The sequence below is a fragment of the Mustela putorius genome, unplaced genomic scaffold (genome assembly GCF_011764305.1).
Source record: "Mustela putorius furo isolate JIRA1106 unplaced genomic scaffold, ASM1176430v1.1 tig00000174_pilon_pilon_pilon, whole genome shotgun sequence".
NCBI lineage: Eukaryota > Metazoa > Chordata > Mammalia > Carnivora > Mustelidae > Mustela > Mustela putorius.
This window is the reverse complement of record NW_025421304.1, coordinates 2,492,076-2,519,117: the sequence shown is the minus strand read 5'-3', so window position 1 is coordinate 2,519,117 and position 27,042 is coordinate 2,492,076. Positions and strand designations below refer to the sequence as shown.

The window sequence follows — 27,042 nt, the reverse complement described above, 5'->3', positions numbered from 1 at the left end:
GGGCTCTACCGTTGGCATTTATTCACTTGATCAAACATCTGTAATGTGCCAGGCATAGTAACAGGTGCTGGGAACACAGTGGTGCATGGGGTGGTATCCTCACCTGGTGGCCTCTTTGGAGGGCCAGGCGTTGGGAGGAAGATATATATAAAGGAAGAGTATAATGTGAGTGATAACTGTGGTGGAAAAAACCAAAATGAATAAATTTGGTCAAGTAAGGGACAGGGGAGGCAGTTTCCTGGGAAAGGACAGAAGATCTGATGAAGGTGACATTGGGGCCAAGAGCTGCAGGAGAAGAGGGAGTGAGCCTCTTGGTCACCAGGGGGAAGAGTGGTCCAGGCAGAGGGAAGAACAAGGTGGGCAAAGGCCCTGAGGCAGAAATAAGTCTGGTGTGCTGAGAACCGGCAGCAGGGTCCTGGACAGTGGTGGTGGTTGGGGAGGGGGGTGGTAACATCAGAGACCAGGGACCCTCCTACTGAAACATTGTACCCCCAGGCCCCCAGAGCAGGGTCTCTGGTCTAGATCTAGCGCGACCCAGCTGCTAGTCTGAAGTATTCTTGGTGCCCTACCCGACACCCCCATCTCATAACTACTTGGGTTCCAGCACAGTGACCTCCAGCCCCGGATGTCAGGGAGCTGAAGGGGACATCACTTGGAGGTCCGAGCTGAGTCCCCCTCCATCCCACGAGGATGACCTCCATAAACTGAAGTCGGAAGCCCTGTCCCCCAAACGCCCTCTAAGCCCTTCCGTGACTCTGGAGGTGACCTTTCCCAGACTCCGATGCTGGGGGTCCCCAGAGTCAGGAGGGGTCAGGGACACCCAGGCCATCCGCCCATGCCCAAAAGCCGCGGCCCCTGCGCCACCCGGAGAGGCCGGTGCAGCGGGCGCCTCCTGGGCCGCTGCGGCAAAGGCTGGGCGGCCGCGCCCTCCCCCCGCGGTGATTCATCCCGCCCCCTCCCGCTCCCTCCTCCCTCCTCAGGCCGCCGCTGCCGCCGCCGCCGCCGCCGCTGCAGTGCGCAGGAGACCGCGGCCCGCGCCCCAGCGCGCCGGAGCCGGAGCGGGGCCGGGGTCGGTGCACCTGGCGAATGCGCCCGGCTGCGCGCGCCAGCGCAGCAGCCCGAGCAGCGGCCGCCGCCCGCGCGGCGGGGATGCCCGGACGCCGGGCCCCGGGGCTGGGCCCCCGGCGGTAACCGGAGCGGGGGGGCCGCGCCCCCCCTCTGCCCCCCCTCGCCGGTCCCAGAGCCGCAGCAGCTGCGCCCGCGCGCTCCCGGGGACATTCTAACCACCGCCCGGGCCCGCTGCCTCTTGCCCCGCTATTAATACCGGCGGCCCGGGAGGGGGGCGCAGCGGGCGCCGCGCAGCCATGGGGACACTGCTGGCCTTGGTGGTCGGCGCGGCACTGGGTGAGTGCGCGGGGCGGGGAAGTGCGCGGCGTGGGGCACGGCCCGGGCAGTGGCCCGGCGGTGGGGTGAGCGCGTGGGACCCGGGACGGCGGGCAGAGGGCTGCCCCCCGCCCCCGCGGCCCACTCCCCGGCCCGGCTAAGTCCGCTTCCGAAGTTGTGAGCGCGGGCAGCGGGGCGGGGGAGGGCGGTGGAGGTGCGGGTGGGCGAGCGCGGGCGGGGGCCGGGCTGGCACAGCTCGGCGGCTGCGGGCGCCCAGCCGGGGGCGAGGAAACGCGGAGTCAGCTGCTCCCGGAGCCCCGCAGGCTGCAATGTGACACCCACAGCCGCGGGAGGGGGTGGGGGAAGGCGGCGCCCGGAGACTGGGACGGGGGAGACCTAGAGACATGGAGAGATGGGGACGCAAGGGAAGGCGCGAGAGGCGCAGCGACTCGGAGTACTCCGGAGCGCTCCGCCGAGACTGGGAGTCGGAAATAACGGGGGAGAAGGAGACCGAGAAGGTTGCAGAGTGTGCCAGAGAGAAGACGAGAAGCGAGTTAGGAATGGGAGCACCAGAGAGACAAACTTGAGAGAGGCAGGAGAGACGGAGACACAGGTAGACACTGGCAGAGGTGGAGTTTAAAAGGGACAGGGAAAGGTGGAGAGAGAGACCGGGAGAGGCCGACGGAGCCTGGAAAGAGAACACAAAGTGATACAGACTCCGTAAGGGATATAAAGTAAGGGAGACACAGAGGTGTTCAAGGAGTTAGAAAGAGCAGCAGAGGAAGACAAGGAGTTCCCAAGATTCACAGAAGGAGAGACTCGGGGGACACGGAAACAGACCCGGAGCTGGAGCCAGAGAGGCTCAGCATTATCTGGTGAGCGATGGGGCTGAGGAAGGGGGAGGCAGGTGAGAATACGGAGGAGGCACCCAAGAGGACTGGAATCCAGTGGGGGGTGCAAAGTCCCTGAGGCTGCAAAGAGCTCAATGTGTTTCAAGAAGCTGATAGGACGTGGGAGAGGGGTTTGGAGCTGAGGAGCCTGGGGGTAGGGCGACAGGGGCCAGAGAAGCTGGGTAGGGGTTGGGGAACTGGAGAGCTGGGTTGGAGTGTAGGGCTGCCCTGGTTCCAGCTCCCCCCGTGACCCCTCTGAGGCCTTGCCTTCTCTGGGGCTAGGGAAATGACTCGGTCCCCCTTGAACTTCTAACGCATCTGGAATTCTAGTTCCACCACCTAAATGCTGCGGTACTATGGGCAGGGGGACTTCCTAAGAAGGGGTACATGGGTGTCTACTTGGATACAGAGCAGAGATTCTGAGTTACTTCCCACAGCGACAGCCCTATGTTGTTTGGGTGGGTGGGGGGCTTCTTGCGTGGCAAGCCCCCTGCTGGGGCTTTACCTCACTGGTGGAATCTGCCGAGCAACCCCTCCAAGCAGAGATGACCGTTTGCGGGAAACTGAGGCCAGAGGTGATGAGGGACTCGCCAAGGGCACACAGCAAGTGGCAGGGCCAGGCTGAGCGTCTGGTTCTGTCCGTTCGTATTCATTATCGAGGGGAAACAGATGGTTTCCGAGAGGCCGGAGAGCCAAGAGCCAGCAAGCCTGGCATTGGGTGCTGGGCGCCCCTGTTCCACCTGAGCCTGCTGTCCCTGCAGTGTCCTCAGCCTGGGGGGGCTGCGTGGAGGTGGACTCAGAGACCGAGGCCGTGTACGGAATGACCTTCAAAATTCTGTGCATCTCCTGCAAGCGACGCAGCGAGACCACCGCCGAGACCTTCACGGAGTGGACCTTCCGCCAGAAGGGCACTGAGGAGTTCGTCAAGGTGTGTGTGTGGGGGGGGTGGGCACAGGTGCAGGGCGGCGGGCCTCTGTGCGGGACATGGTGGCAGGCAGCAAGGCAGCGTGTGGGGGGGGGCGGGGGGGTGGTATTTGCTCATTTCCGATAATGTGCTATTTGTGATGACCCGGATTCAGATTCCAGCTCCACCCCTGTTTGGCTGCTGCCCTTGGGCCAGGAACGGGGCCTCTCTGAGCCTCAGTTTCCTTCTGTGTAAAGACGGGGTGGCGGTGGGCTCTAGCTCATAGGCTTGGGTGAGGGTTGATCCGGTTGTTGCCCTGGCACACGGTGGCACAAAGATTCAATACCAGCAAGGCCGTCTCCAGTAGTCATCATGAAAGATGCAGAACTTTCCCGCCTTCCTTTACATTATATGTATTTTGATCTACACATTGAGGAGGCTCCGCAGACTCACAGCGCCTCCCAGAGCAGTGGGGTCTGCTGTGGCTGAGATTGGACTCCTCTCTGCCTGGCTGAGGGGTGTGCCTGGTGAGAGTGAAAGCCAGGAAGGCTGAAAGAGGGCTGGGGTTGGGGTTGGGGAATGCCTGAGGAATATGTACATGAGTCTGCGTTCCTGGCCCAGGGACACAGTCAGGGTCAGGGTCAGGCCAGGGCACCATCCTCACCCCTGTGCCCTCCATGCCTGGGGTCATGGTGGCCACCTGTGTGTCCGCTGTCTCTCTGAGTGTCAGGGCGAGGGACAGAATGGGCTGGGCGAGGGTGGGGGGAGGGGACGGGCGCAGACAGTGACCGGCCCGGCTTGCCCCCCAGATCCTGCGCTATGAGAACGAGGTCCTACAGCTGGAGGAGGATGAGCGTTTTGAGGGCCGGGTGGTGTGGAACGGCAGCCGGGGCACCAAGGACCTGCAGGACCTGTCCATCTTCATCACCAACGTCACCTACAACCACTCCGGCGATTACGAATGCCACGTCTACCGCCTGCTCTTCTTTGAGAACTACGAGCACAACACCAGCGTCGTCAAAAAGATCCACCTTGAGGTGGTGGACAAAGGTGAGTCCGGCCCTGCCTGCACCCTCGCCCCTGTTGCCCACCGGCAGCCAGATGGTGGGACAGATGGCAGGCAGGGGACAGGCTGGCTCCACGCCTGGGCCGGGCGAACACCCACGGCAGCAGAGGGGAGCTGCACCTTCCCTCCCCAGCCCCAGCTCTGGCTTTCCTTTCCTTTCAACCTGCCTTGGAGCCCCAGCAGACCCCTTCCGGAAAAGTTCTGGATGCAAAACTGCCACCTGTGCTGTGGGACGTCAGGCAGGTGTCCTCCTGTCTCTGTGGAAGGGCTGTCCCATGGGAAACAGGCTGATAACGGTAGCCATCTCTCATCGAAGTGTGAGGATGGAGCAGTGGGTGGGTGTCAGCTGCCCAGGTAGTGGGAATGACAGTGGAGGTTCCGACTGTCCGGTAGCCTCAGCCCCTCCTCCCTTTGTCACCCTGGCTGAAGAGATAAGAGTGTGTCCCCTGAAGCAGAGCTCCTGAAATTCCACTGTGTGAGTGAGCGTCCTGGGAGACCTTGGCTCAGCAGACCCTGGCTGCCGAGGGTGGGGGGGGGGGCTGCATTTCTAACAAGCTCTCGGCATAGCCAAAGCAGCAGGTGTGGGGCCACAGCGTACAGCAAAGATCTCAGGCGTTTGGGGACATTGCATCATTTTGGCTCCAGCTGCCTTGGATCCCTTCTCTGAACCATCTTCCGATGGGTGTAAATTGGAATTTTCCAGGGCCAGAGGGCCCATTGGCTTAGAGTCAGGAAGCTATCCCAGAACCTGAGGCACCAAAGAACCACGGCAAGTATGTCCTGTGGGGCCCACGGCGCCCGCACATTATCACGGGACTGTGCATTGTCCTTCCTTTCCCCAAGAGGGGTGCAGTCCCTCATGGAGCCTCCCCACCCACCCTCCCGGCTAGGGGCTGCTGCTGTCCACACTTTACAGACGGGAAACCCCAGGCTCAGGGAGGTAAAATTACGTGGCCGAGATCGCAGAGCTGGGACCTGGATTTGAACCCAACCAAGCATGTGTGACTGCCGTATCTGTTCTTGGCGTGATTCACTACACTCTGCTGTCAGCCAGAGCCTGTGGGTTTCTTTTGATAATTAGCATTTTTACGTTTGTTATCAAAGTGAACCAGCAGGATTCAGCGCAGGAGGCAAGTCTGAGCTCCTCTTTGCTGTAGGTCACGATGCTGGGTGGGCGGCCACCCACGGATATGGAAGATGGAGCCCCGCCCCTGGGAGTGGCTGGAACAAGAACCGCCCCCAAATCCTGTGGCTTCACAAAAATCTGTGTCAATCCTCTCTTGGGAATCAGTGCGGAGGCCAGGGGTCAGGAGAGCAGGGAGGTTCCCAGGTTCCTTCCGTCCTACTGCTTCTTGAGCTCTGCCCTTGTGGGTCGGAAGCTGGGGATGGAGCACACCCCGGACCCAGCAGAGCCCCATTTAAACTTGATCTAGCATATTCTACCACCTCCCAGAGCCTGTGTTCTTCACATTTACCAAAGGAAGAGCTTTGTATGCTGTCTTCCCAGAGTCTATGGGAGTATCCAACATACTCTAGTGGTTTTTCTTTCTTATCACCATAGTATGGTATTTTATATTACTATATACTATACTATTTAACATTACCAAACACACAACAGTGTTTTTATCATAGTCCATCATACTAGAGTATTTTTATCTTTACCCACAATGCTATAGTATTTTAGATTAATCATACTGTAGTATTTGAAAGTTTTACTTGTTCTACTGTATTCATTGTCAGCCAGCATACTGTCGTATTTTTACCATTACTCGTCACACCACAGTGACCCCTCTGCCTCAGTTCCTCCTTTGTGAAATGGGGGAATGACAATGACAGTCCCGCCTCCTGAAATGTCTGTGTGGCTTGGTGGAGTTTACATTGGACATACGTTGCCTTTTACCCAATGCTTCCTTGGCTATGGTCGTTTCCAGAGCAGGGAATTGCTCAGAGCCTGCATTCAGTTAAACACTTGGAGTTGAATCCCGGCTCCGAATCTGGTCCTGGGCCGTGCGTCCTTGCCAGAGCCGCCCCCTTACTGAGCCACAGTGTTCTTGTCTGAAAAATCGGCTGCAGAGCCGTGCCAGTCACTGTCCTAATCCGATGGGGAGAGCAGGAGATACCAGATTACCTAACTCCATCAGAGCCCCGAGTTCCAGGAGCAGGGAGGAAAATGCTGAAGATGCGCGCTTTACCCAACCACAGTCCAACTTAGTGTGCTTCCTGAGGTCAGCTGATGTGGGAAGCCAGCACTCTCTCTATCCTTGGGGGTGTTTCAGAGACGCAGGGAGATGCTCACACAAAGAATTTAGCACAGAGTCTGGCTGGAAGCACGCGTTCTCCGTATGACACGCATTCCGAACTTTTGAATGAATGAATGATGTTGAGTCCTTGCCCCAGCTTCTCCCGGCAGAGAAGCAGGGGAGAAACACCCAGCCCTGTGCCCTCTTTCCCTCTGGCCCAGAAAGCGTTGGTGCCATCTGCACGGGGAGCAGCAGAGAGTGCCCACTGATGGGAGGAAAGTCCATGTGAGGACAGCGGGGACAAATGAGATCCTGGTCACCCGGAAGGAGAGGCCCCAGGAGTATGGGGCGGACACCTGTGAAATCCGGCCAGGGACGTCACAGTGGCCTTCGCTTCTGGTTCCCTGGCTGAGCACATCCCCTCCACAGTTTAAATTTAGGCTAAGTGAGAGGAAGCTGCCGATGGCAAGAGCCAGTGTGGTGGAAAGGACAGAAGGTTTCCGGAAAATGTCGGTGAATAGCCAACAGTTGGGCAGTGTGCCGACCGCAAGCCCATCCATGCGTGTTACAGGGATTAACTCGTGTTCTCTTCCCAGTAACCCCGTGAGGAGACATGAGTACTGTCACTTCCCGGTTTACAGAGGGGGAGTTGAGGCTCAGAGAGGTTGAGTCATTTGCCCAAGGTTACACAGCTGGCAAGTAGCAGAGTTGGGATCTGAATCTGAGCCTTCTGGTTGCAAAGCTGCAGCTCCCGGGGAACCTGCAGCCGCCTGAATGAAACAGATGCCCCCTCCAGCCACACAGGGAGGCAGGCTAAGGGGGATCCCAAAGCCCCCTGGACAGTGGTTAGTTATTAAGAATCCCAGTGATGGGGCGCCCAGGTGGCTCAGTTGGTTAAGCATCCCACTCTTGATCTCAGCTCGGGTCTTGATCTCAGGGTTGCAAGTTCAAGCCCCGCACTGGGCTCTAAAAGAAAATAGGAATGATGGTAACAATGATGACTCTAGGGAAGCAGCATGGTCCCGTTGGCAGACCAGGCCCAGGGAGGCCAGTTCACCTGGCCAGACTCATACCCCGCACGCTTGGGGCACCTCAGGCTTCCTGAGCCTGGCCTTCATGGCCCCCTGACCCTGCTTGCCCTTGCAGCCAACAGAGACATGGCGTCCATCGTGTCAGAGATCATGATGTATGTGCTCATCGTGGTGTTGACCATATGGCTCGTGGCAGAGATGGTTTACTGCTACAAGAAGATCGCTGCAGCCACTGAGGCCGCCGCACAAGAGAACGCGTGAGTGGCGCCGGTGGGGGTGGGGTCAGGTGACCCAGACACATGGGTTTCCCAGAGGGGTACGTCCATCTGCTGTTGTGGATGGGTAAGGTCAGGCCCCAGTGCCTTCCCCTCAGGACTCAGAATCTGACCCCCTGAGTCCCCTCCTGCCTCAGACTCAGGACTCCAGGCCCCATGCCTGGGCTTCCCGTGGATCCCTGGATGTCCAGCCTGAAGGCCCCACCTCTCTAACTCCAAACCCTGTACACCTGGGGCAGAGACCCCCACCCTCCTCAGTTTCCCCCGGGGTGGGCCAGACTGATGATGCTGGTCATTGTACCCCTGGCCTTTGCCCCTACAGCTCAGAATACCTGGCCATCACCTCAGAAAGCAAGGAGAACTGTACGGGTGTCCAGGTGGCCGAATAGCCCCAGTAAGGTAGGTGGGTGGACAGGGGGCTGGAGGGCCTGGGCGGGGGTCAACTGGCTGGATCCCTGACACCTGTCTCTCCCTCACCTTTAGGCCCTGGGCTCCACCTCAAGGAAGAGCCAGCCCTGATGGGGAACATCTGGGCACAGCCTGCCCCCAATGGGGGTTGGCCATTCCTGGACCTCCACGAGCCTCAGAGTCCTGCCAACGGAGCCGCCTGGGTGGGAGGGGGCAGGGGGCTTGGCTCACACCCCCAATCCAGCCTACTTCCTCCTGCCCCATCGCCCACCCGCGCCATGCATGATGGGTAAAGCAATACTGCCCCTGTCCCCACCCCTGCTTCTGCTGCCTGTTTAGGAGGGGGGCGGTGAGGCGGGGGCAGCGGCTCCGCATCCTTCCTTCTTGCTGATTTGCACACATTGGCCGCTTCAGATGCACACTACTGGGGCCCAGCACCCCCTGCCCTCCTCCCCCACCCAGCGGGGGCGGGGTCCGGATGGGGCGGCACAGTTTGGGGCAGGGGGTTTCTGGGACCCACTCCGACCGAAGACCCCCCGGCGACACTTCCCTCCTTCCTCTGGCTGGACCTGGGGTCCCCTCTCCCTGTGATGCACTCTTGCCCCAGCCCCGCCCTGCCCTCTCTCACCAGCCTTGGACTGGGGCCACTTAGGAAGGCCCATTCAGCCTCTTCTCTCTTCACACAAGTAGTTTTGTTCATGAAATAAAGATTCTTGGACTTGATTCAGAGTCTCTCTCTTGAGCCCTGTCACCCTCTCCAAAAGCCTTGGTCCCCCCCACCTCCAACGCGCTTTTGGGTGCACATTCAGGGAAAGGGAGGGGGAGGGAACGGGTGGGTGAGTCTCAGCGACTTAGCACTTGATTAGTGGGCGTGGGGTGAGGGGGGTGTCATTAGCTCAGCGGGGAGGGCGGGAGGGGGCCAGAGAGGAGTCACGGGGGGCAGCAGGGCAGGGAAGGGTGGCATGGAGGGAAGAGAGGGGATGCCTGAGTTTGGGGGTTTGCTGAGTTCCTAGTAGGGTGGCTCTCTCTGCTGTGGTGGGAGCTGGGGAGGGGCGAGGGAAGGAGAGGAAGATGCAGGTAGAGGGAGTGGCAGAGAGAGACTAGGGGCTGCCAGCTCCAGCACCCCCCTCCCAGCAGGAGCCCTTGTGGGAGGCTGTGGCTCTGTGTGGGGCGAGAGTGGGGTGAGCAGCTGCCGCCTGTGTTTGGGTGCATGGCTGTCCGCTAGCAGGTGGCTGCCGGTGACCCTTGTGTGTCTGGGTGTTTATCTGGCCTGGGGTCTGACGTGGATCGCTCCTGGCTGCTGGCGGGACAGTGTGTATCCGCCTGTGGACACTTCCGGCCCCTTGGCCTGGACCTCAGCGCTTGGTGCTGCCTTTTCCGGCCCAAGCCCCCCCATCCCCCCCACATGCAGGACTTCCAGGCTCCAGAGGTCACGGCTGCAGGCAGCAGAAAGGCTGCCAAAGCAAACCAGCCCCCGTGACTTGTAGGAAGGCAGCTGGGGGGAGGGGGCTGGAGCCGAAGTTGGGGGAGGGAGGGGTCTGGGGCCAAGGCTGGGGCAGGGACCAGGACGGCCTTGTTCAGGAGCTGGAACATGGGGACAGGAAGTGGCAGGGAGCAGTAGCAGGCCTGGGTTCAGCTTGGGGATGGGGGTGGCGAGCTAGAAGGGGCAGGGGTGGCTAGGGAGGCAGTAAGGCTCGAGCTGGGGCCGGTGGGAGTAAGGCAGGGGCTGTGCGGGTGGCAGGAGAAGCGGCAGGAGCAACCCCTCCAACCCCTCCCAGCCTGCTTTGTCTGCCCAAAGCCCCTGCCGTTAGGCCAAACCTGTCCCAGCTCCCACCTCCCCTAAGAATGGCACACCTGGGCCCCCTCCAGGCCGGAGGGAGGCGATGAGGTTGCGGGCCCAGCCAGGTCCAGCCCTTGCAAACCCTGCCCCGCCTGCCAGGTGGCCTCCAGCGCTGCCAATCCCTTTGCCCTGCCCCTCCCCGCCCCTTCCCCCGCCTCCCGCCCGGCCCCCTCCTCCTCAGGTGAGGCAGCCAGGCCTAGCAGGCCCCACGCTGCTGCCTCTGCCTCCGGGCCACCGCTGCCGTGGGCCACCATGCTCCTGCCCAGGCCCGGAGACTGACCCGAAGAGGGCACCATCTCTCAGCTGCGGCCCCACCTGCCGGACCCCAGGGTAAGGACCAGGGCCCTCAGTTCCAGGCCCAAGGCATGGGTGCCCTCGTCCCCACACAACCTAATGTCCACCTCCCAATAGCGGGATTCCTGGGGACCCCAAGAGTGGGCTCTCAGACGTCGCTCCAAGGACCTCGGAGCTCCAGCTGCCTCCCGCTCAGACTCTGAGTTTGGGTCCCGGGTCTCCTCTTCCCTCAGACTCAGGAGTCCGGGCCCCTACGCCCCTCCTCCCACATACCCAGTTGTTCTGAGCCCCTAGATCCTTCTTTCCCCAGGACCCAAAAGTTCAAACCCCCAGGTGTCTCTGATTCCTCAGAGCTGGGAGTTCAGACCCTCGGTCTCTTCCTCCCCCAGACCCAGGCAAGAGGCCCCCACCCCTGCAAATCCAGGAGTCCCCTGGCTGCTGGTCAGACACTGACCCCATCCTTGAACCCAGCCTGATCTGCGTCTGTGATCACGGCGTGCTCTGGCCAGGGCCCAGTCCGTCCAGCCTCCCTGGATGGACGCCTGGGACTGGGGGCACTGGGGCTGGGCTCGGCTCCCCTAGGCCCTGCCTCTCTGTTCATCTCCCCACAGGTCCCACCCCGGGCCCGGGAGGTCAGCCGGGGAATCATTAACAAGAGTCCGTGACATGGCGGAGAAGGAGGGTGAGTCCCCCTTTCCTTGAGTCCCAACTTTGGCTCGGCCTGGCGCCCCTCCCTCTGTGCTCTGCTCCCAACCCTCCGCCCTCTCAGAGCCCCCTCTCTCTGGCACCCCTCCTGAGCGCATCCCCACCCCCTTCTCCTCCACCCGATTAACTATTAACCAAATTTTCTGTGGGGCTGTGCCACCACCTGCCTTCCTGCCTACGCCATACGACCTTCCTGGCTCCTTGCCTCAGTTTCCCCTCACACTCCAGTGATGTCTTAGCTAACCCTGGACCTGTACCCCACTTGGGGCTAAGGTGGGAAGACCAGCTATCACGGTTATGGACACAGACTCTGGAGATGAACACACATGCCTGTATTCAAATCTGCTTCCGCCCCTTTTTAGCAGTGTGCTCTTGTACAAGTGACGTCCTATCTCTGGGCTCCATTTCCCCCGCACCCTAGGTCATGCATGGATCCTAAGGCTACCTGCCTAGCGACCCACAGGGTTTGCCGGGAGCGCGGAACCCACACAAGGCACCGGCGTGGGGCTTAGCGTGTGAGACACACGCCATGAACCAGAGCTGTCATGATCATGACAGAGGCCAGCGAGCCTGTGTCTCAGGGACCCAAGACCCCCACCAATTCCAGACATTCCTCCCACCTCTTAGCACTGTGGGCAAAAGAGCAGAGGGAGGACTTTGGACTCAGCTGGGATGGATGGAGAGGAGACAGCGCAGAGAAACCGCTCCAGGAATGATGCGAGCAGCTGCCTGGGTGGCTGGCCCTGAGGGGCCCTTGGCAGACTCTAAACAGCTTGTCTCCCTCTTAACCTCCACCCCTCTGGGGAGCCAGCTGGAGGGGCTTACCCTCTCTGGGTCTCAGTGTTCATCTGGAAAATGGAACTGGGGTGACTGCACCCCGCCAGGGTGATGTGAGAGTTTCAAGGGCATGAGAGGCCGGGAGGGCTGGTTGTATTGGCTGAAATGAGCCGTGTGGATCACTGGCCTCCTGGGCTCTAGCAGTTAGCAAATCAAGTCCCAGACCACACAGCTAGGGCCCAGAGCAAACCCAGGCTCCCAGTGGTTCAGGAGTGGGGCCACTGTACCCTTGGTGAGCAGGTGGCTGGCAGAGCCTAGACCCTTTGGGACGATTTTCCTCCTGGAGCTGACTGAAGGGAGTCTGCAGGGCCCTGGCCCCGGCCACTGCAAGAATGAACCAGGGAGAAAAGCAGATCATGCCTGGAAGGATGGCCAGAGATGGTCTGGGGACAGAGAGAACTGAGGCTGAGTGAGCTCTGGTGCATTTTCCAGGCAGCTTGGCCTGGTCCTGTGGCTGCGTCCTGCTGTCAGGGCTGGAGCTGGTGATCAAACCTGGACCCAGACGTGCAAAGGTTCTGGTGCTCTGCTTACTTGCTGGGTGACCCTGGATAGGTGGCTGTGCCTCTTCTGGGTCTCCTTTCCTCATCTGCAAACCGGGGATGATGGTAATGACACCTTCCTTATAAACACCTGCTGTGAGGCTGGAAGGAAGGTGCAGGACAGGGCTATGCAGGGGCTGCAAGCTGGTTGTGTTCCCTTGGAGATAAGGTTCTTGGCGCTCCCTGGGGACTTGGAATTGGAGGAGGTTTGACACCCAGGGTGAGCTGGGACTAGGTAGGGGGCGCCCAGCAAAGGGAAGGGCAGCCAGCTGGAGAATTCAGGTATTTCTGGAGGCCATGTGGGAAGTGGAGCTGGGAAAGTGATGAGGGGAGTGAGCCGGTCCCTGGGGACTGTTGCTGGTGAAGGGCCCGCGGAAGCCCCGGCAGTGCCAGGTGTCTCCACAAGATGGCGCTGGTAGTCATTCTTTGTTGCTTTTATTCTGGCTTGTGTTTTTACAAGTTCTGTGGGTCTGGTTGCTTGTTGGAAGCTCTGTCAGGGGCCTGATAAATGACCCATAAGGCTGTCTGGGAATTTGGGGAAACTTAGGTTCTGACTCCCAAACCTCTAACAGCCATGCCTACATCCTAGATAGGCTGGCATCACAGGGCTGAGGGTCTTAGACTCTGTCTGGGGGACACTGGGGAGTCCTGGAGGCTTCGAGGTAAAGAAGGGGCAGAGCGGATTTGGTGCTTAGGACGATCGTCAGGCTTCCGTGTGGAGGCTGACCAGAGGGGAGGCTGAGCCCAGGGCTTGCGTGGGGCTGGGTACAGGGAAGAAGAGGGTGGACAGTAGCTGCTCAGGAGACCTGCGGGCTTCGGGGAGGGCAAGCTGTGTGGGCGGGAAGTGTCCTGCAGAAGAGGGACAGTCCTGAGGATGAGGGCCTCTGAGACGGGACCTGGGGACTCAGGGGGATGTTGAGGGCAGGATGGGACCTGGGGGATGTGAAGGACCCAGAGGGTCCCAGAGGGAGGCATCTATGAACATGCAGGACAGAAAAGGGAAACTGAGGCTACGGGGGTGTGTGAGTCAGACCTGGGAGCCAGGGGGAATGAGGGGGAGGAAGCCACGTCCCATCCTATGAACTCCAGGTTTCAGGGAGTTGGAGGAGGGTCAGGAGAGGGAGTAAGAGGGTTGGAGAAGTGGAAGGAAAACCAGATGCATGAGGTGTCCCAGAGGCCAAAGGAAAGACTTTCATTTGGGAAGTTGGAGTTGGGGACACTGAGGGCTGAGACATGAGCTGTTGACTGAGCGGAACTTCAGTGACAAGGAGCCCAAGATGTTGGCTGTGAGGGTTTAGCAGCCAGATGGTGGGGGTTGAAGATCTAAGGTGGGGGCACCCTCGCACTTGGAGGACCCAGAGTGGGGACACTTGCTGTCCTATCCGGGACACCTCCTTGAGGGCTGCCCAAAGCCCCCTGACTCAGAGGGTGTGGAAGGAGGTCTTTCTCCTGGAGTGGCAATGCTCGCCAACCCAGCAGACGCACCAAAGCGTCTGGGCTGGGCTCAGAGTGGCCCAGAGCTCTGAAGGGGACCCCTGAAAACAAAGAGACCAGGACCAGCCTAATGGTGGCGGGAGCCAGGACCTCCCACCGGAACCAGGAAGATGGCTGGGGACAGAGCTGGCAGGTGGGCGGGAGGCCAGCGTTGGCCTGGCCCCCTGTGGCCTCTTTTATGGAAGGAGGGTGTATTTGTTTTCTCTCACCTTGATGGGAACTGCAGCGTTCTCAAATTCTTAAGACACCCAGACAATGGCCACTCCAGGAAGATCCCAGATTACGCCCTGCTCCATTCTGGGTGCTGGTCTGGCCCTGTGCCCACCAGCTGTAGGACCGCGATACAGGTCAGGGACCTGGGACTCCCGCCTCCCTGAGGATGTCCTGCAGAGGCTAGGGACACCCCGGGCCCAGCTGTAGACTCTTGGGAGCCCTTCCTCTTTGGCCTTCCCACCATCCCTAGTGAAGGGGTTAGCTTTTAATCCCCACGGCCCCTGTTGCTCTAGGAATAAAAACCCCTTTCCCCTCAGGCCACACGGCCTACCTAGCTGCTCTCAGCCTAGGTCCCTGCCTTCCCTGAACTCATGCCATCCTGGCCCTATCTGGAGTCTCTCTCTGGAACAGATCATGCTTATTCTTGCCTCAAGAATGCCTATGCTGTTCCCTTTGCCCACGGGGCTCTTCCCTGGGATCTTTGCGTGGCTAGTTTCAGCCTTCAGGTCTCAGCTCAAAGGTCACTTTTTGGGGGAGCCTCCTCTTAGCACCCCACAGAAGCCACCTGCTGCCCTGACCTGCATTACTTTCTTCATAGACTTTGCCACCATCTGGGAACGATCAAGTTGTTTACTTGCTTATGTTTTCCCCTCAATCTCACACGAATGAGAATGTGGGCCCCATGAGAGCCAGCCTCTCATCTGTCTTGGGGTACGTCCCCCGAGCCTAGAACAGTGCCATAGTAGGACAAGGAGTGAACAAAGCTCCTTTTCACCAAGGAAGCCCAGAAAAGTGAAAGGTATTGCCCAGGAGCACACAGCTCCAATGATGTAAAAGCATTTCTTGACAACTTGCTCTTGGGCAGGCATTCCATGCTCCCCGGGGAGCATGGCTTCTTGTTTATAGGCTTGGGCTCCAGCACCCCATGCTCCCAGGGTTCCAGGACTCGCCACTTCCTCCTGCTGGCTGAGTTCCACACACATCTCGCTCCACTTTCCTAAGCCTTAGTGTTCCCTCTCTGACAAATGGGAATCCTCCCCAAAAACGAGGACAGTGCTTGGGGGCATGAGCCTGTGATAAGAGTTTGGCTACTATGATTATGAGAACTTTAAAGTATTATTTTTAGAGATGAGTGCTAGGTGGATGCCCAATAAACAGACAAGAAAGCTGAGGTTCAGGGCTGTGAGGCCACCCGCCCAAGGTCCTGGGTTGGGAGGGCTAAGACCACTATTTATTAATTGAGGCCAGTAACTTTTCAAATTTAGGTTCTTAACTTCCAGGGTCATTTTTGACCTCAGAGCTGGGTACTGCGGGAGAGGGCTGGTTTGAGGAGGAATACTCAGGGACAGAGGGACTGGGACAGCAGAGAAGGATGGAGCCGTGAGGACGTGCCAAACTTTGGTGAAGTGAGATGCCAAGAGAGCGGAGGTTAGGGCTTCCCGCCCCCCAGAGGCTCCAAGACCTCTGAGAGAGGGAGCAGAAGTGACAGGTTCAAGAAAAGAAGGAGATAGCAAAGTGCAGCCTCACTGACAAGGGAGAGTCCGCAGTGCCAGCAGTGCCGCGGGGGAGGGTGGAGAGGGTGGCAGCTCTCCCGGCCACGCCCCTTCCCAGCGGAATGCTGGGGACACCTGGTCAGCCACACTGTAGGGGAGGGCGGGTCCTGAGAAACCTGGCCCAGGGCAGGTCGTGGCAGGATCCAGCGTCCTGTTAGCCCCAGGGGGGCAGGGCAGAGTTGGCCCCGTGCCCAGGCCTGGCCCCGTGCCCAGGCCCCTCCGAGGGGAGGACAGGCCTGGCAACCGCCCCGGCGTGGTGTCTGTTGCAGGTGGCCGGACGGTGCCATGCTGTTCCGGACCCAAGGTGGCAGCTCTCACTGCGGGGACCCTGCTGTTCCTGACAGGCATCGGGGCAGCGTCCTGGGCCATTGGTGAGAGTGGGCCCTGCGCCTCTCCCCTCCCCTCCCCCCCTGCCCCCCTGCAGCCCCCTGCCTGCCTGCCCTCACCTCTGTCTTCTCTGCAGTGACCTTTCTACTCAAGAGTGATCAAGAGCCGCTGTATCCGGGTGAGTAAAACAGGCCGGGACCCTCTGGGGATCCCTGGAGGAAACCTGGTGGGAGCTCAAGGAAAGATTTTTGAGTGACTTGTGTGAGCATGCGCAGAGATGTTGCTAGCTGGTACTGAGCACCTGCTCTAGACCAGGGGCCGTTCTAAGCACTCCACCTTGTCTTGCGCTTTCCAGACTCTAAATGTGTTACCTGTTAGTGCCTCATGCAATCCAATTAGGGAGAAACCACACTTAAAAAGCATGAAGGAGAGGGGCGCCTGGGTAGCTCAGTCAGTTAAGTGTCTGCCTTCCACTCAGGTCATGATCCCAGGGTCCTGGGATTGAGTCTCGCCTGGGCTCCTTGCTCAGCGGCGAGCCTGCCTCTCCCTCTCCCTCTGCTGCTCCCCCTGCTTGTGCTCTCTCTCATCCTCTCTCAAATAAATAAATAAGATCTTTTAAAAAATAAAAAAAAAGTGAGAAGCATGAAGAAGATTAGATTATAAAAGACCGCAGCGCATCTCTCTCAGCTTGGAGAAGTTTTGTTAATCTTTCGTTTGGGTTCCATGACAGCTGTGCTGTTGTTCTCTCCATTTGACAGCGGGGGGGGGGGGGGACTGAGGCTCAGAGCAATGCAGTGATCTGCTCCAGAAAGCATAAGTTCAGGGCTACATCGTAAAATATAAAAATGTGTTTCTTTACAACGAGGCAGGGTCAGAGCCCATTTGGGAGGTGCTGTGTGAATTTGGCGACCCCTTCCTCATTCTCTGGGGGTGGGGGTAAGGTGCTACTGCTATGATCCCCATTTACAGATGTGGAAAGTGAGACCAGAGAGGACACACAGCTGGGAGATGATGAGGCCAGGAATAGCTAGCTCTCAGACAGGCCCGGCAGAGCTGTGTCTGCAGGCAGCTGAGAATGAACGGCCACACTAATAATAGATGTGGAAACTAAATGGAGAATGAATGGATGAATTTTCCTGGGTGCCAGCCCCCAGCTGCAGTTCCATGGCCCAGCAGGAAGAAAGGGGAAGTTGGGTGATGGGATGTATTTTTCACTCCCAGGAGCCTCATCTAATTCCCTAAAGGACTCAGATCATGCTAAGAGGAGAAAAGAAAATCCGGACAGGGAAAGCCTACATCAGCTCTGGTCACCATCCCAGCACTTAGCAACCACTCACAGGGGCCAGGCATAGGCCTTGGGGCTTTATGGTTTCAATTCATTAACCCTCACAAAAGCCTGTTTTAATATGGGGAGACTGAGGCGTGGCCCGGTGACTTGCCACAGGTCTCAGAGCTAGAAAATGGCAGCTCTGGGATCTGAACCCAGGCAGCCTCGATCTGTCTATGCAGAATTACTACACTCTGCTGTTTCTCGAGAAACAGCCAAGTGACTCACTATAGCGACAGCTACCATCTGCCGCACCCACGCTGTAACCTTGGACCCATCATCATCGCCCCCCTTTTGCAGATGGGGATCGCTGAGTCCCAGTGAAGGGAACTGACTCGCCCAAGACCACACACTGAAGAAGCAGCAGGCCAGAGGGATCACACCCCAGAAAATGCTCCATAGCTCCCCACGGACACTGGGCTAAAGTCTTAGCCCCTGCAGGCTCCGGGCTCCCTGGGGGCAGACCCCTCTTCGGCCTTCACCTCACGCATGCACCTGGCACTCTCTAGGGTCCAGCCCATGGGCCGTTCTCTTGCCCTTGAAGGACCCTCCTAGCCCCCACAGTCTTGGCTTACCACCTCTTGCCTGCTCACACCTAGAAGCAGTTTCAAGGTTCTGCTGAGCTCTGGGGCCTCAGGCCAGTCCTGCCCTGAGTCCTAACCTCCTTAGCTATAAGCTGCGGGGGGCAGGGGGGATAAGGAGAAATGATACAGTGCTTGGCTCTGAGCCACTTGGTAAATGTGGCTTTTAGGTCTCACCCTGCTTTAACTTTCCTGAGAGAGGCCTTCCCGCACCCCCAGGCCCCATGCTCCTGCAACCCTGCGGCCATGCCTGTTACCCAGGGTAAAATTCTCCCCACACTTGACTTCTGGGACATTTCAGGAGGACTGGGGTCCCTGGGTTTGCCACCCCAGACGGTGTCCTGCCCATAGGGTTGCTCAGGAGGTCTTTGAGAACATGCATAAGACAAGTCATGGAGATGAACTAACTTGTCCTTGGCCTCCAGCTGGAAAGTAACAAGGCTGTGGTTCAGACCTCACTCCCGCCAAGGCCAGCACTCCTGCCTTCCAGCTGTACTTAGGTTTTCCAAAAATGATGGGAAATCACAAAACAAATAAAGGAAAACAACCCCCAAACTATATCCCTACCTCATTTTCCTGGGATTTTCACACCTCTAAATATATCAGATAATTCAGTAAGCAAAACCAGATGACCCAGAACACATTTTTTTTTTTTCAAATAATACCAACAAGAATAAAGAGTGGAAAAGTGAGAAACAGTGGTACAGAACATGGCTTTAAAAATAATCAGAGAGGGCCTTTGACATTCCCTCCCTCTGGCTCCCCCCACGGATATCCATAAAGTGATCCTTTCCTAAAACCTTACCCTATCTGGAACACTTGGAAGCTTTTCACCCCCAGCTGGTGTTTCAAACTCAAGCCTTAGGGGTGGGAGGTGCCATCTAGCAGAGGCGCTGGCATCGCCAATCCCCAACCCCAGAGCAGGGGGCCGAGACTGCAACGAGGCAGCCCGGAAGCGATCAGTGACCGCTGTGGGTAAGGAAGTCACTGGAGAGGCTGTGCGGGCACATGTCCAGAACTTGGGGTTTGGAGTCATGCAGGTCTGAATGCCAGTCCTCTCTGCTTCTCACTCGCTTGGTGATACTGGGCAAGGCGCCCCACCTCTCCAAGCTTCATTTTCCTCCTCTGATCAGAAGGGGGATGGTCTTTGTGGCCTTGGTCCTGCTGACCTTGGTCCTGTGTGGCGAGGTCCTGCTGTTGGTGGGCAGGGAGGATGTGAGGCATAATCCTGGGCACATGGCAGGTTCTCAGCAGACAGGGTTCTCTAGAACTGCGTCTGGAACTCCTGCCTCCCTTGTCCAGATCCCCTCAGCTCAGATGAGGCCAAGTTGAGTTTGCCCTAGATCTGGTTTCCTAGAATGTGCTATCCTGGCGCCAGCAGCGCACGAGGCTCAGGAGAATAGGACCGAGGGGGTTCCAGCTGGCCTTTCCCCAGACCTGCTCCCCCTGCCCCTCCCCCATCCTGGCCAAGGGCAGCTGCATCCTTCTAGGGCCTAGGCCAGATGCCTTGGAGTTGTCCTTGACCCCTCTTTTTCCTTCACAGTCTGTCAGCAAACCCCGTCAGCTCCACCCACAAAATCTCTCCAGAATCTCAATGCTTCTCCCCATGGACCCTGCCCTCGCTGGGCCTCCACCTCCCCTGCCTGGACCTTGCAGCAGCAAACCCCCGCCCGCTCCCGGGGCGCCCCCCTGCAGTCTGCCCCTGGCTCACACCTAGGAGCAGGTTCACAGGGGAACCTGAGTCAGGTCAGGGGGGGCTGCTTGCTCAGAGTCTCCCCCTGCTGCACCTTTCTCCTGGGAGAAGCGAAGTCCTCCCATGAGCCTGGCCTGCCTCCCAGCTCATCTCCCTCTCGCTCCCTCCGTCCCCTCTACCCTCCTTGCCGTGCCCCCCCCCACCCCCACCCCCCACCGCGCCGCTGGCACCAGCCTTGGGATCTCTGCACTTGCAGTTCCTGTGGCCTAGTTCTCTGTTCCCTCACCTACCTTCGCGACTCGCCCCCCTCCTTCAGATCTATGTTCTCACCCCAGCTTCTCCGTGAAGCTTTCCCTGCCTGCCTGTGGAAAACAGCAAGCTCTCCCCCCCATGCCAGGATGCCCCTGCCTCAGTCAAGCTGGCTTTGTCTCCCCAGCCCCTCATTTTGTGACAGGCAGGGTCTATTTTGCTTGCTTGTCCCTTTCCTTACTTACCCATCTCATCTACTGGTCCTGGAGTTCTCCCGAGCAGGGGTTTTGTCTGATTTGTTTATGCCGTGACAATTTGTTTCACTGCCCAAAATAGAGCCTCGCCCAGCTGGTGTAGTATATATAGATAAATACACCTGAGGACTGACCTGGCTTAGGTGCAAGAGATGATCCTCTGGCCAAGTGCGGGGAGCAGCCTGGGATGGGCTAAGAGGACAGGCCGTTTTCAACACAACCAGCCCCAGACACAAGGAAGCCCTCAGTGCTCTCCAGCCTTCCTGTATCTGCACCCCACCTCTTCTCAAAGTTTGCGATGATGTGTTTGGCTGAGTGACTTTTTTTTATTACTGTCTGTCTCCCCCAGTCCTAGACTTTGGCTTGGTGAGGGCACAGCCCAGGGCTGTCTTGGTCATCTTCCTGCCTCCAGCATCACCCACCTGCAGGGCTGGGTATGGGGTATACGTCTGGTGAACGCTTATTATCCCATGAATGAATGAACGAGTGAACCAGTGAATGAACGAATACCTCATGCTCAGCTTGGAGAATTGCACTTTAGAATATTCAAGGCTCGGACAAGTCCTGCAGAAAAGATAGCTTTTCTTTCCCTTTTTTCCTCTTTCTTTTTTAAAGACTAGGTATCTACCAAAAAATAAAAAAAGATTAAAAAAAATACTAGGTATCTATGAATTTTGGCCATTTGAGGTGTTAGTCAAGGGTCTTTGGCTGCATAAGACAAAAGGGGAAAACTGATTAAATAACAAGGGAAACAATTCACTTACTTATCCAACCATCCTGGGGGTCCCTTGGGGCTCCCACCATTGAGGGGTAGACATCCCCTGACTTTCCTCCACGTTGGCTTGTTTACCCCACATGGGTGGAAAGAAGGCCCCCAGCAGCTCCAGCTTTAAACGCCATGCTCTTGGCAGCGTGGTTGAAACCGCTTCCCTCCCCCCGGATGTCTGATGTTCGAGCAAAGGGCCAGATGTGCGGCGCATGCGCAGCCGTTGTAGTTAGCAGGAGGTGACAGGCAGGACCCAGGGTTCCCCCCCGCAGGTGCGCCCCAAGCTCCTATCTGCCCCTGTGGGGACTCTGACCAGGAGCTCCATGGGGCCGGGCTGGGTGGGGGGCGGCGCCAGGTGGGGAGATGACCCAGGCTGCCGTCCTGTCGCCCTGCAGTGCAGGTCAGCCCGGCCGACGCCCGACTCATGGTGTTCGACGACACGGAGGGCACGTGGCGGCTGCTGTGCTCCTCGCGCTCCAACGCCAGGGTGGCGGGCCTTGGCTGCGAGGAGATGGGCTTCCTTAGGTACCGGGCAGTCCCGAGGGCGGCCGGGCTGGGTGGGGCGGGGCGGGAGGAGCAGGCCTGACCCCTGCCTGCCCAGGGCCCTGAGCCACTCGGAGCTGGACGTGCGGACCGCGGGCGCCAACAGCACGTCAGGCTTCTTCTGCGTGGACGAGGGGAGGTTGCCGCTGGCCCGGAGGCTGCTCGAGGTCATCTCTGTGTGGTGAGGAGGGCCACGGACTGGGATGCCCATGCCACCCACCCTTGGGACCCTTTCTCCTGTCTTAACTGGCCTCCCCTTTTGTTTCTGCCCCTGCCCGGATCTTTCTGTCACAGTGACTGCCCCAGGGGCCGTTTCCTAGCTACCGTCTGCCAAGGTGAGACCCTGAAATTCAGAACTCTCTCCCTGAGACCCCCCCACCCAGGGCAGAGCCATGTCCCATCAGACACCCCAAATATACACTCCTCTAATCCCACAAGCGTGGAGCTGTGTGCGTCCTCTCAGACACCCCTAGGTGGTGTGGCCATGTCCCCATAAAGTACCAGGGATGGGATTATGTCTCCTCACTCCCCTAGGGTGAGCCCATGTTCCCGCAGACTCCTCAGGTCAGGGTCTCATCCCCTCAGACACCCTCCCCCTTCCCACTGGCCATATCTTCTTAGATCCGATGAGGATGGAGCTGTGTCCTCGGACTCTCCCAGGGTGGCAGGTCCGTGTCCCCTCAGTCCCCCAAAGCTGGGCCATGTTCCTATAGGTCCCCAGGGACGGGGCTATGTCCTGAAGTTTCCAGGCTCAGACCCTCCCACAGCCCCTGACTCTGCTCCCACAGACTGTGGCCGAAGGAAGCTGCCTGTGGATCGCATCGTGGGAGGCCAAGATACCAGCCTGGGCAAGTGGCCATGGCAAGTCAGTCTTCGTTACGATGGGGCACACCTCTGCGGAGGGTCCCTGCTCTCTGGGGACTGGGTGCTGACAGCTGCCCACTGTTTCCCTGAGTGAGTGCCCTGCACAGCCCCAAGCGGGAGAGGCAGAGGAGAGGCGAGGTGGGAGAGGTTGTGCCCAGGGGAAGCTGCCTCCCTCCTCTCCTATTCCCTGGTAGGCGGAACCGGGTCCTGTCTCGGTGGCGAGTGTTTGCCGGCGCCGTGGCCCAGGCCTCCCCCCATGGCCTGCAGCTGGGGGTGCAGGCAGTCATCTACCACGGGGCCTACCTCCCCTTTCGAGACCCCAACAGTGAGGAAAACAGCAATGACATCGCCTTGGTCCACCTGGCCAGCCCCCTGCCCCTCACGGGTAAGTCTGGGGATGCACCTGGGCCTGGGAACTCCAGAGGCGGGAAGGACAGAGGACCGACTTATAGGAATCCATGGTGATCAGGAAACCGATCTTGAGGGGAGTGGAACACAGAGTTACCATTTGCCGAAAGGAAAACGCGGGTGCGTGTAAGATCTTAGACCCCGGTGTTCGCGGCAGCTCTGTCCGTGACAGTCAAAAGACGGAAGCAGCCCAGATGTTTATTGGACACAGGGAGAGACTAAATGAGGTAGAGCTCTACCATAGAGTAATATTTGGCCTTAAGAGGGAACGATGGGCCATTGACGCGTGACACAACAGATCAACTTTGAAAGCGTTGTGGTAAACCAAAGAAGTCAGACGCAAGAGGCCACGGGGTGATTCCATTTGCAGGAAATGTCCAGAAGAGGCAGAACCAGGGACAGAGAAGGTGGTTGCCGGGGAGTAGGGGTGGTGTGAGGTGGGGAGGAGGATGGGGACAGGGAGATCGGGAGGTGACAAGCAGAGAAGACAGGCTTTCTTTTTGGGGGTGATCCAAATGTCCTCAAATCATTGGTGGTGATGGTGGCACCTTCCTATGGCCAGGCACGCAACTAAACTCTCCGTGGACCCCTTAAAACCCACTGGCTTGTTTGCTCCAAGGGGGTGAACTGTGTGGTGTATGAATTCCATCTCAGAAAAGCTGTTACCAAAAAATACAGTGAAGTGCAATGAAGAAAACTTTCAACAGCTGTTAAGGAACCCAAGAGGGCATCAGAAGTTATTCCCTCTGCAGTTTTCCGGAGTGTTTTCCCTGCTCTCACGGAGAAAGACTCCCTTGGGGCCTCGGCTGTCCTTAGCATTCCTCCGCCGCATGCCGGTGGATTGAGAGCCTGTACTCTCTGCAGGCCACAGCGTGACGACAATATTCATAAAAACAGTGCTGACGAAGTCATCAAAGAGGGTGTAGATGAGCTTTTAGCAGGCAATAGTATAGCAATAACGAAAAAGTACCATAAAATACTATCCCGGCGATGATGTCGTAGTGTCAACACTCACAGCTCAACCTCCTTTGTGCCTGGTTCTCAGCATGTCCTCAGCATGTCCCCAGCCTGTGTGCATTTAGCTCCAACAGCAGCCTTAGGAGGGCAGGTGATCCTGTTTTCCCACACAGGGGAAGGTCCCCATGCAGAGTGGCTCTGAAGTCCTGCAGCTGGAAAATGGCAAAGATTTGGGTTGAGGCCCCCTGGCGCTGGAGTCTGTGCTTATAACCCCCAGGCTTTGCTGCCGGGGCTGTTCTGTGGCTTGCATTCTACTTCTTTTCATGGTTATTTTCTTTTGAATGGTCTGTGTTCCTGGTTTTCCATCAAAGGGGATGATACACATTTTTTAAAAAAATTAAACAAACTCTTGTCTTTAGGGAGGGAAGGGCTACAAATCGTGACATAGGAAAGGGTCCATGGAAGCATGGATGGGTGGGGTGGGAGCCACTTGTCTGGGAGACACATGGCCAAGGGGGTAAGAACCTAAAGTTTGGGATCAGATTGGGGTACTTGCCAGCCATGTGATCTTGGCTTCACCTTTCTGTGCCTCAGTTTCCCTGATCCATTAAATGACTTCCTAGGGATATCAAGACAATTAAAAGGGTAATATGAGGGCCGCCTGGGTGGCTCAGTCAGTTAAGCATCTGCCTTCAGCTCAGGTCATGATCCTGGGGTCCTGCAATAGAGCCTCATGTCAGGCTTCCCACCGAGAGGGGAGCCTGCTTCTCCTTATGCCCCTCCCCTCCCTCAGGCTCGCTCTCTTGCTCTCTCTCAAATAAATAAAATCTTTAAAAAGGAAGGGTAATATGAGTACAGAGCTTAGAGCGATGCCAACACACAGTGGGCACTCAGTTACCGTGAGAAGTCATTGTTATTGTCATTGTTTATTACTATTAATAGTTATGTGAGCATTTCCTATTTGTCAAGCATGCTGCTAAGGGCTTCACTGGTTTCTCACCACAGCCTCGAAGTGAGACGATTATTCTGTCCATTTTATACCTGAGAGCCCTGACAATGGGCCTGTGAAGTCTCCAGCAGGCAGGCCGTAGACAGAGCTGCCAGGATCTACGGTGTGGGTTGTACTGCACAAGGACATCACATCTTAGGGGCACCATTCTCACTGTTGTCTGTGTAGATCTGTGTACCGAGTGTAATGATCTTCTGGCAGATGGAAGTCAAGTATCTAAAGATAGGGATGGCCTTCTTCTGTTTCTCACAAAGGCACCTTCTTGGGGGAGGGCGGGGTGGGGACAGCCTGTGGGCCATGGTTAAGAACGCAGAGCTTGGGAACCAGGCCAACGTGGGTTCAAATTCTAGCTCTGTCATTGCCTCATTACGAGACTTCAGACAAGTGACTCGGCTTCATCTCCCTCCTCTGGAAATGGGCTCATATTAGCCCTTCGCTCTCTGGACTGGCAGGACTTTGGAGGAAGTGAGGCGGGACGACATCGACCCTGCTGGGCTCTCAGGGGAGGCAGCTTCTAATGTCATTGTTCTAAAAGAGCAGAGGAGAGGGTGTGTCGGGGCCTTTGAGGCTGGGGACAGAGGCTTTATCCCAGGCAGGGCAGGCCCACAGGGGCTGAACCGCTGGGGTCTTTCACAGAATACATCCAGCCTGTGTGCCTCCCGGCTGCCGGCCAGGCGCTGGTGCATGGCAAGATCTGTACTGTGACTGGCTGGGGCAACACGCAGTATTACGGTGAGTCCCGTCTTCTGCCTGCAGAGCCACCAAGAGGGAGATGAAAGTGGGCTGGGGAAAGGCAGTCTGGCTGGAAAGGCAAATGCTTCTTGGCCCTGGGGCCCTGGAATGCTGAAGAGCCGGGGGGGGGGGGTGCAGCAGGAGGGAAGGGGGCCACGCCTGTTCCCCAGCCTCGGCCAGCCTTGCCCGCACACCCCCAGGCCAACAGGCTGGGGTACTCCAGGAGGCCCGAGTCCCCATAATCAGCAATGAGGTCTGCAATGGCCCCGACTTCTACGCGAACCAGATCAAGCCCAAGATGTTCTGTGCCGGCTTCCCTGAGGGCGGCATTGATGCCTGCCAGGTGAGAGACCGTGCGCGGTGGCCCTGAGCCCCTGCCACTCCAGGGATGGACACACAGGGCAGTGGGTGGCCAGGGTCCCTCTCTCTGGGCCACAGGGCTCTGTGACCACAGCCCCTGGCCATTCCAGAGGGCCTCCCGGATGCCCTCTTGGTCTCCAGCCAGGCCTCCCCTGCCCCCACCAGGGTGACAGTGGTGGCCCCTTCGTGTGTGAGGACAGCATCTCTCGGACACCACGTTGGCGGCTGTGTGGCATCGTGAGCTGGGGTACCGGTTGTGCCCTGGCCCAGAAGCCAGGTGTCTACACCAAAGTCAGTGACTTCCGGGAGTGGATCTTCCAGGCCATAAAGGTGAACGTTGGGCCCAGATGGAGGCCATTGGGTGGGAGTGTTTGGGACTCTAATGGGGAGGGGGGAGGAGGCAGGGGTTTTCTGGAAACCTGTGCTCAGGCCAGGGGATAGATGGATTTCCAAGGGCTTGTGGGGAGGTGAGGTTAGCTGTGGGGCTGGGGAAGCCTCTCAGACCTCAGAAGCCCCCAGTTGTCTTTCTCCAGACTCACTCCGAAGCCAGCGGCATGGTGACCCAGCTCTGACCTGTGGCTTCTCCTTGATGCGCACGCCTCCAGGGCCCAAGTTCACCTAGGTGGCTCCAGCCCCACCTGGTGGGGTTCACCCTAGGCCCGGAATGGGACGTTTTTCTTCTTGGGCTGAGCCCACAGGTCCAAGGATACCCTCCCTCCAGGCTCCTCTTTTCCACAGTGGCGGGCCCACTCAGCCCTGGGAACCCGAGCCTCACCTTCCTGACCCCCATGTAAATATTATTCTGCCATCTGGGGACCCCCATCTAGGTGCCCGTGATGACAGGATGCTCTTTAAATAATAAAGATGGTTTTGATTAACATGGCCTCTGAGTTTGCAAGTGTAAATAGCAATGAGGACATTTGTCTGGGAGGGAAGGGAGAAATTAGGGACTGGTACAAATCAGGCAGGGAGCATTATCCTCCAATTCCCATTGGCTTAAGAGAAAAAAAAATTAATTGGTTCACTTAACTGAAAATGCCCTGGAGCAAGTGGCTTCAGGTACTGCTGGATCCAGCTGCTCAAATATTTCTCATCAGGACTGCCTTGTTTCTGCTCCATAATCTGCTTTTGCATGGAGAGAAGCTTTATTTGCAAGAAGCCTCCCCTACAACCAGAGACAGAGATGTCCCCCACCTACCCAAATGCTAGGCTGATATGCCATGGAGTACTGAGCAGCCCCAGTGAAAAGAAAACGCTTTCCTCCCTATAGCTACAGCAAGAAAGGCCCAGGCCTGGTTCT

At 57.9% G+C, this 27,042-nt stretch overlaps 2 protein-coding genes across 4 annotated transcripts; both read left to right on the top strand.

Annotated features, from left to right (window-relative positions):
- Positions 1-1,205: 1,205 nt before the first annotated feature.
- On the top strand, positions 1,206-8,920 carry SCN1B (sodium voltage-gated channel beta subunit 1). 2 transcript variants are annotated; one of them, XM_045075968.1, is made up of 6 exons: positions 1,206-1,404; positions 3,035-3,201; positions 3,987-4,227; positions 7,630-7,771; positions 8,112-8,188; positions 8,273-8,920. In XM_045075968.1, the coding sequence occupies exons 1-5, from the start codon at positions 1,365-1,367 to the stop codon at positions 8,176-8,178; spliced, it is 657 nt and encodes a 218-aa protein (XP_044931903.1). In that variant the 5' UTR covers positions 1,206-1,364; the 3' UTR covers positions 8,179-8,188; positions 8,273-8,920. The 2 variants fall into 2 exon arrangements, with proteins under 2 accessions (XP_044931903.1, XP_044931904.1); XM_045075969.1 differs by lacking the exon at positions 1,206-1,404 and adding an exon at positions 1,771-2,258.
- A 1,271-nt stretch (positions 8,921-10,191) lies between these two features.
- HPN (hepsin) lies at positions 10,192-26,620 on the top strand. 2 transcript variants are annotated; one of them, XM_013062788.2, is made up of 13 exons: positions 10,192-10,367; positions 10,943-11,013; positions 15,942-16,043; positions 16,136-16,177; positions 21,265-21,394; positions 21,471-21,593; positions 21,707-21,747; positions 22,201-22,366; positions 22,471-22,661; positions 25,287-25,382; positions 25,583-25,725; positions 25,908-26,072; positions 26,262-26,620. In XM_013062788.2, the coding sequence occupies exons 2-13, from the start codon at positions 10,998-11,000 to the stop codon at positions 26,301-26,303; spliced, it is 1,257 nt and encodes a 418-aa protein (XP_012918242.1). In that variant the 5' UTR covers positions 10,192-10,367; positions 10,943-10,997; the 3' UTR covers positions 26,304-26,620. The 2 variants fall into 2 exon arrangements, with proteins under 2 accessions (XP_012918242.1, XP_004765086.2); XM_004765029.3 differs by having other exon boundaries at positions 10,193-10,367; positions 26,276-26,620.
- Positions 26,621-27,042: the final 422 nt, after the last annotated feature.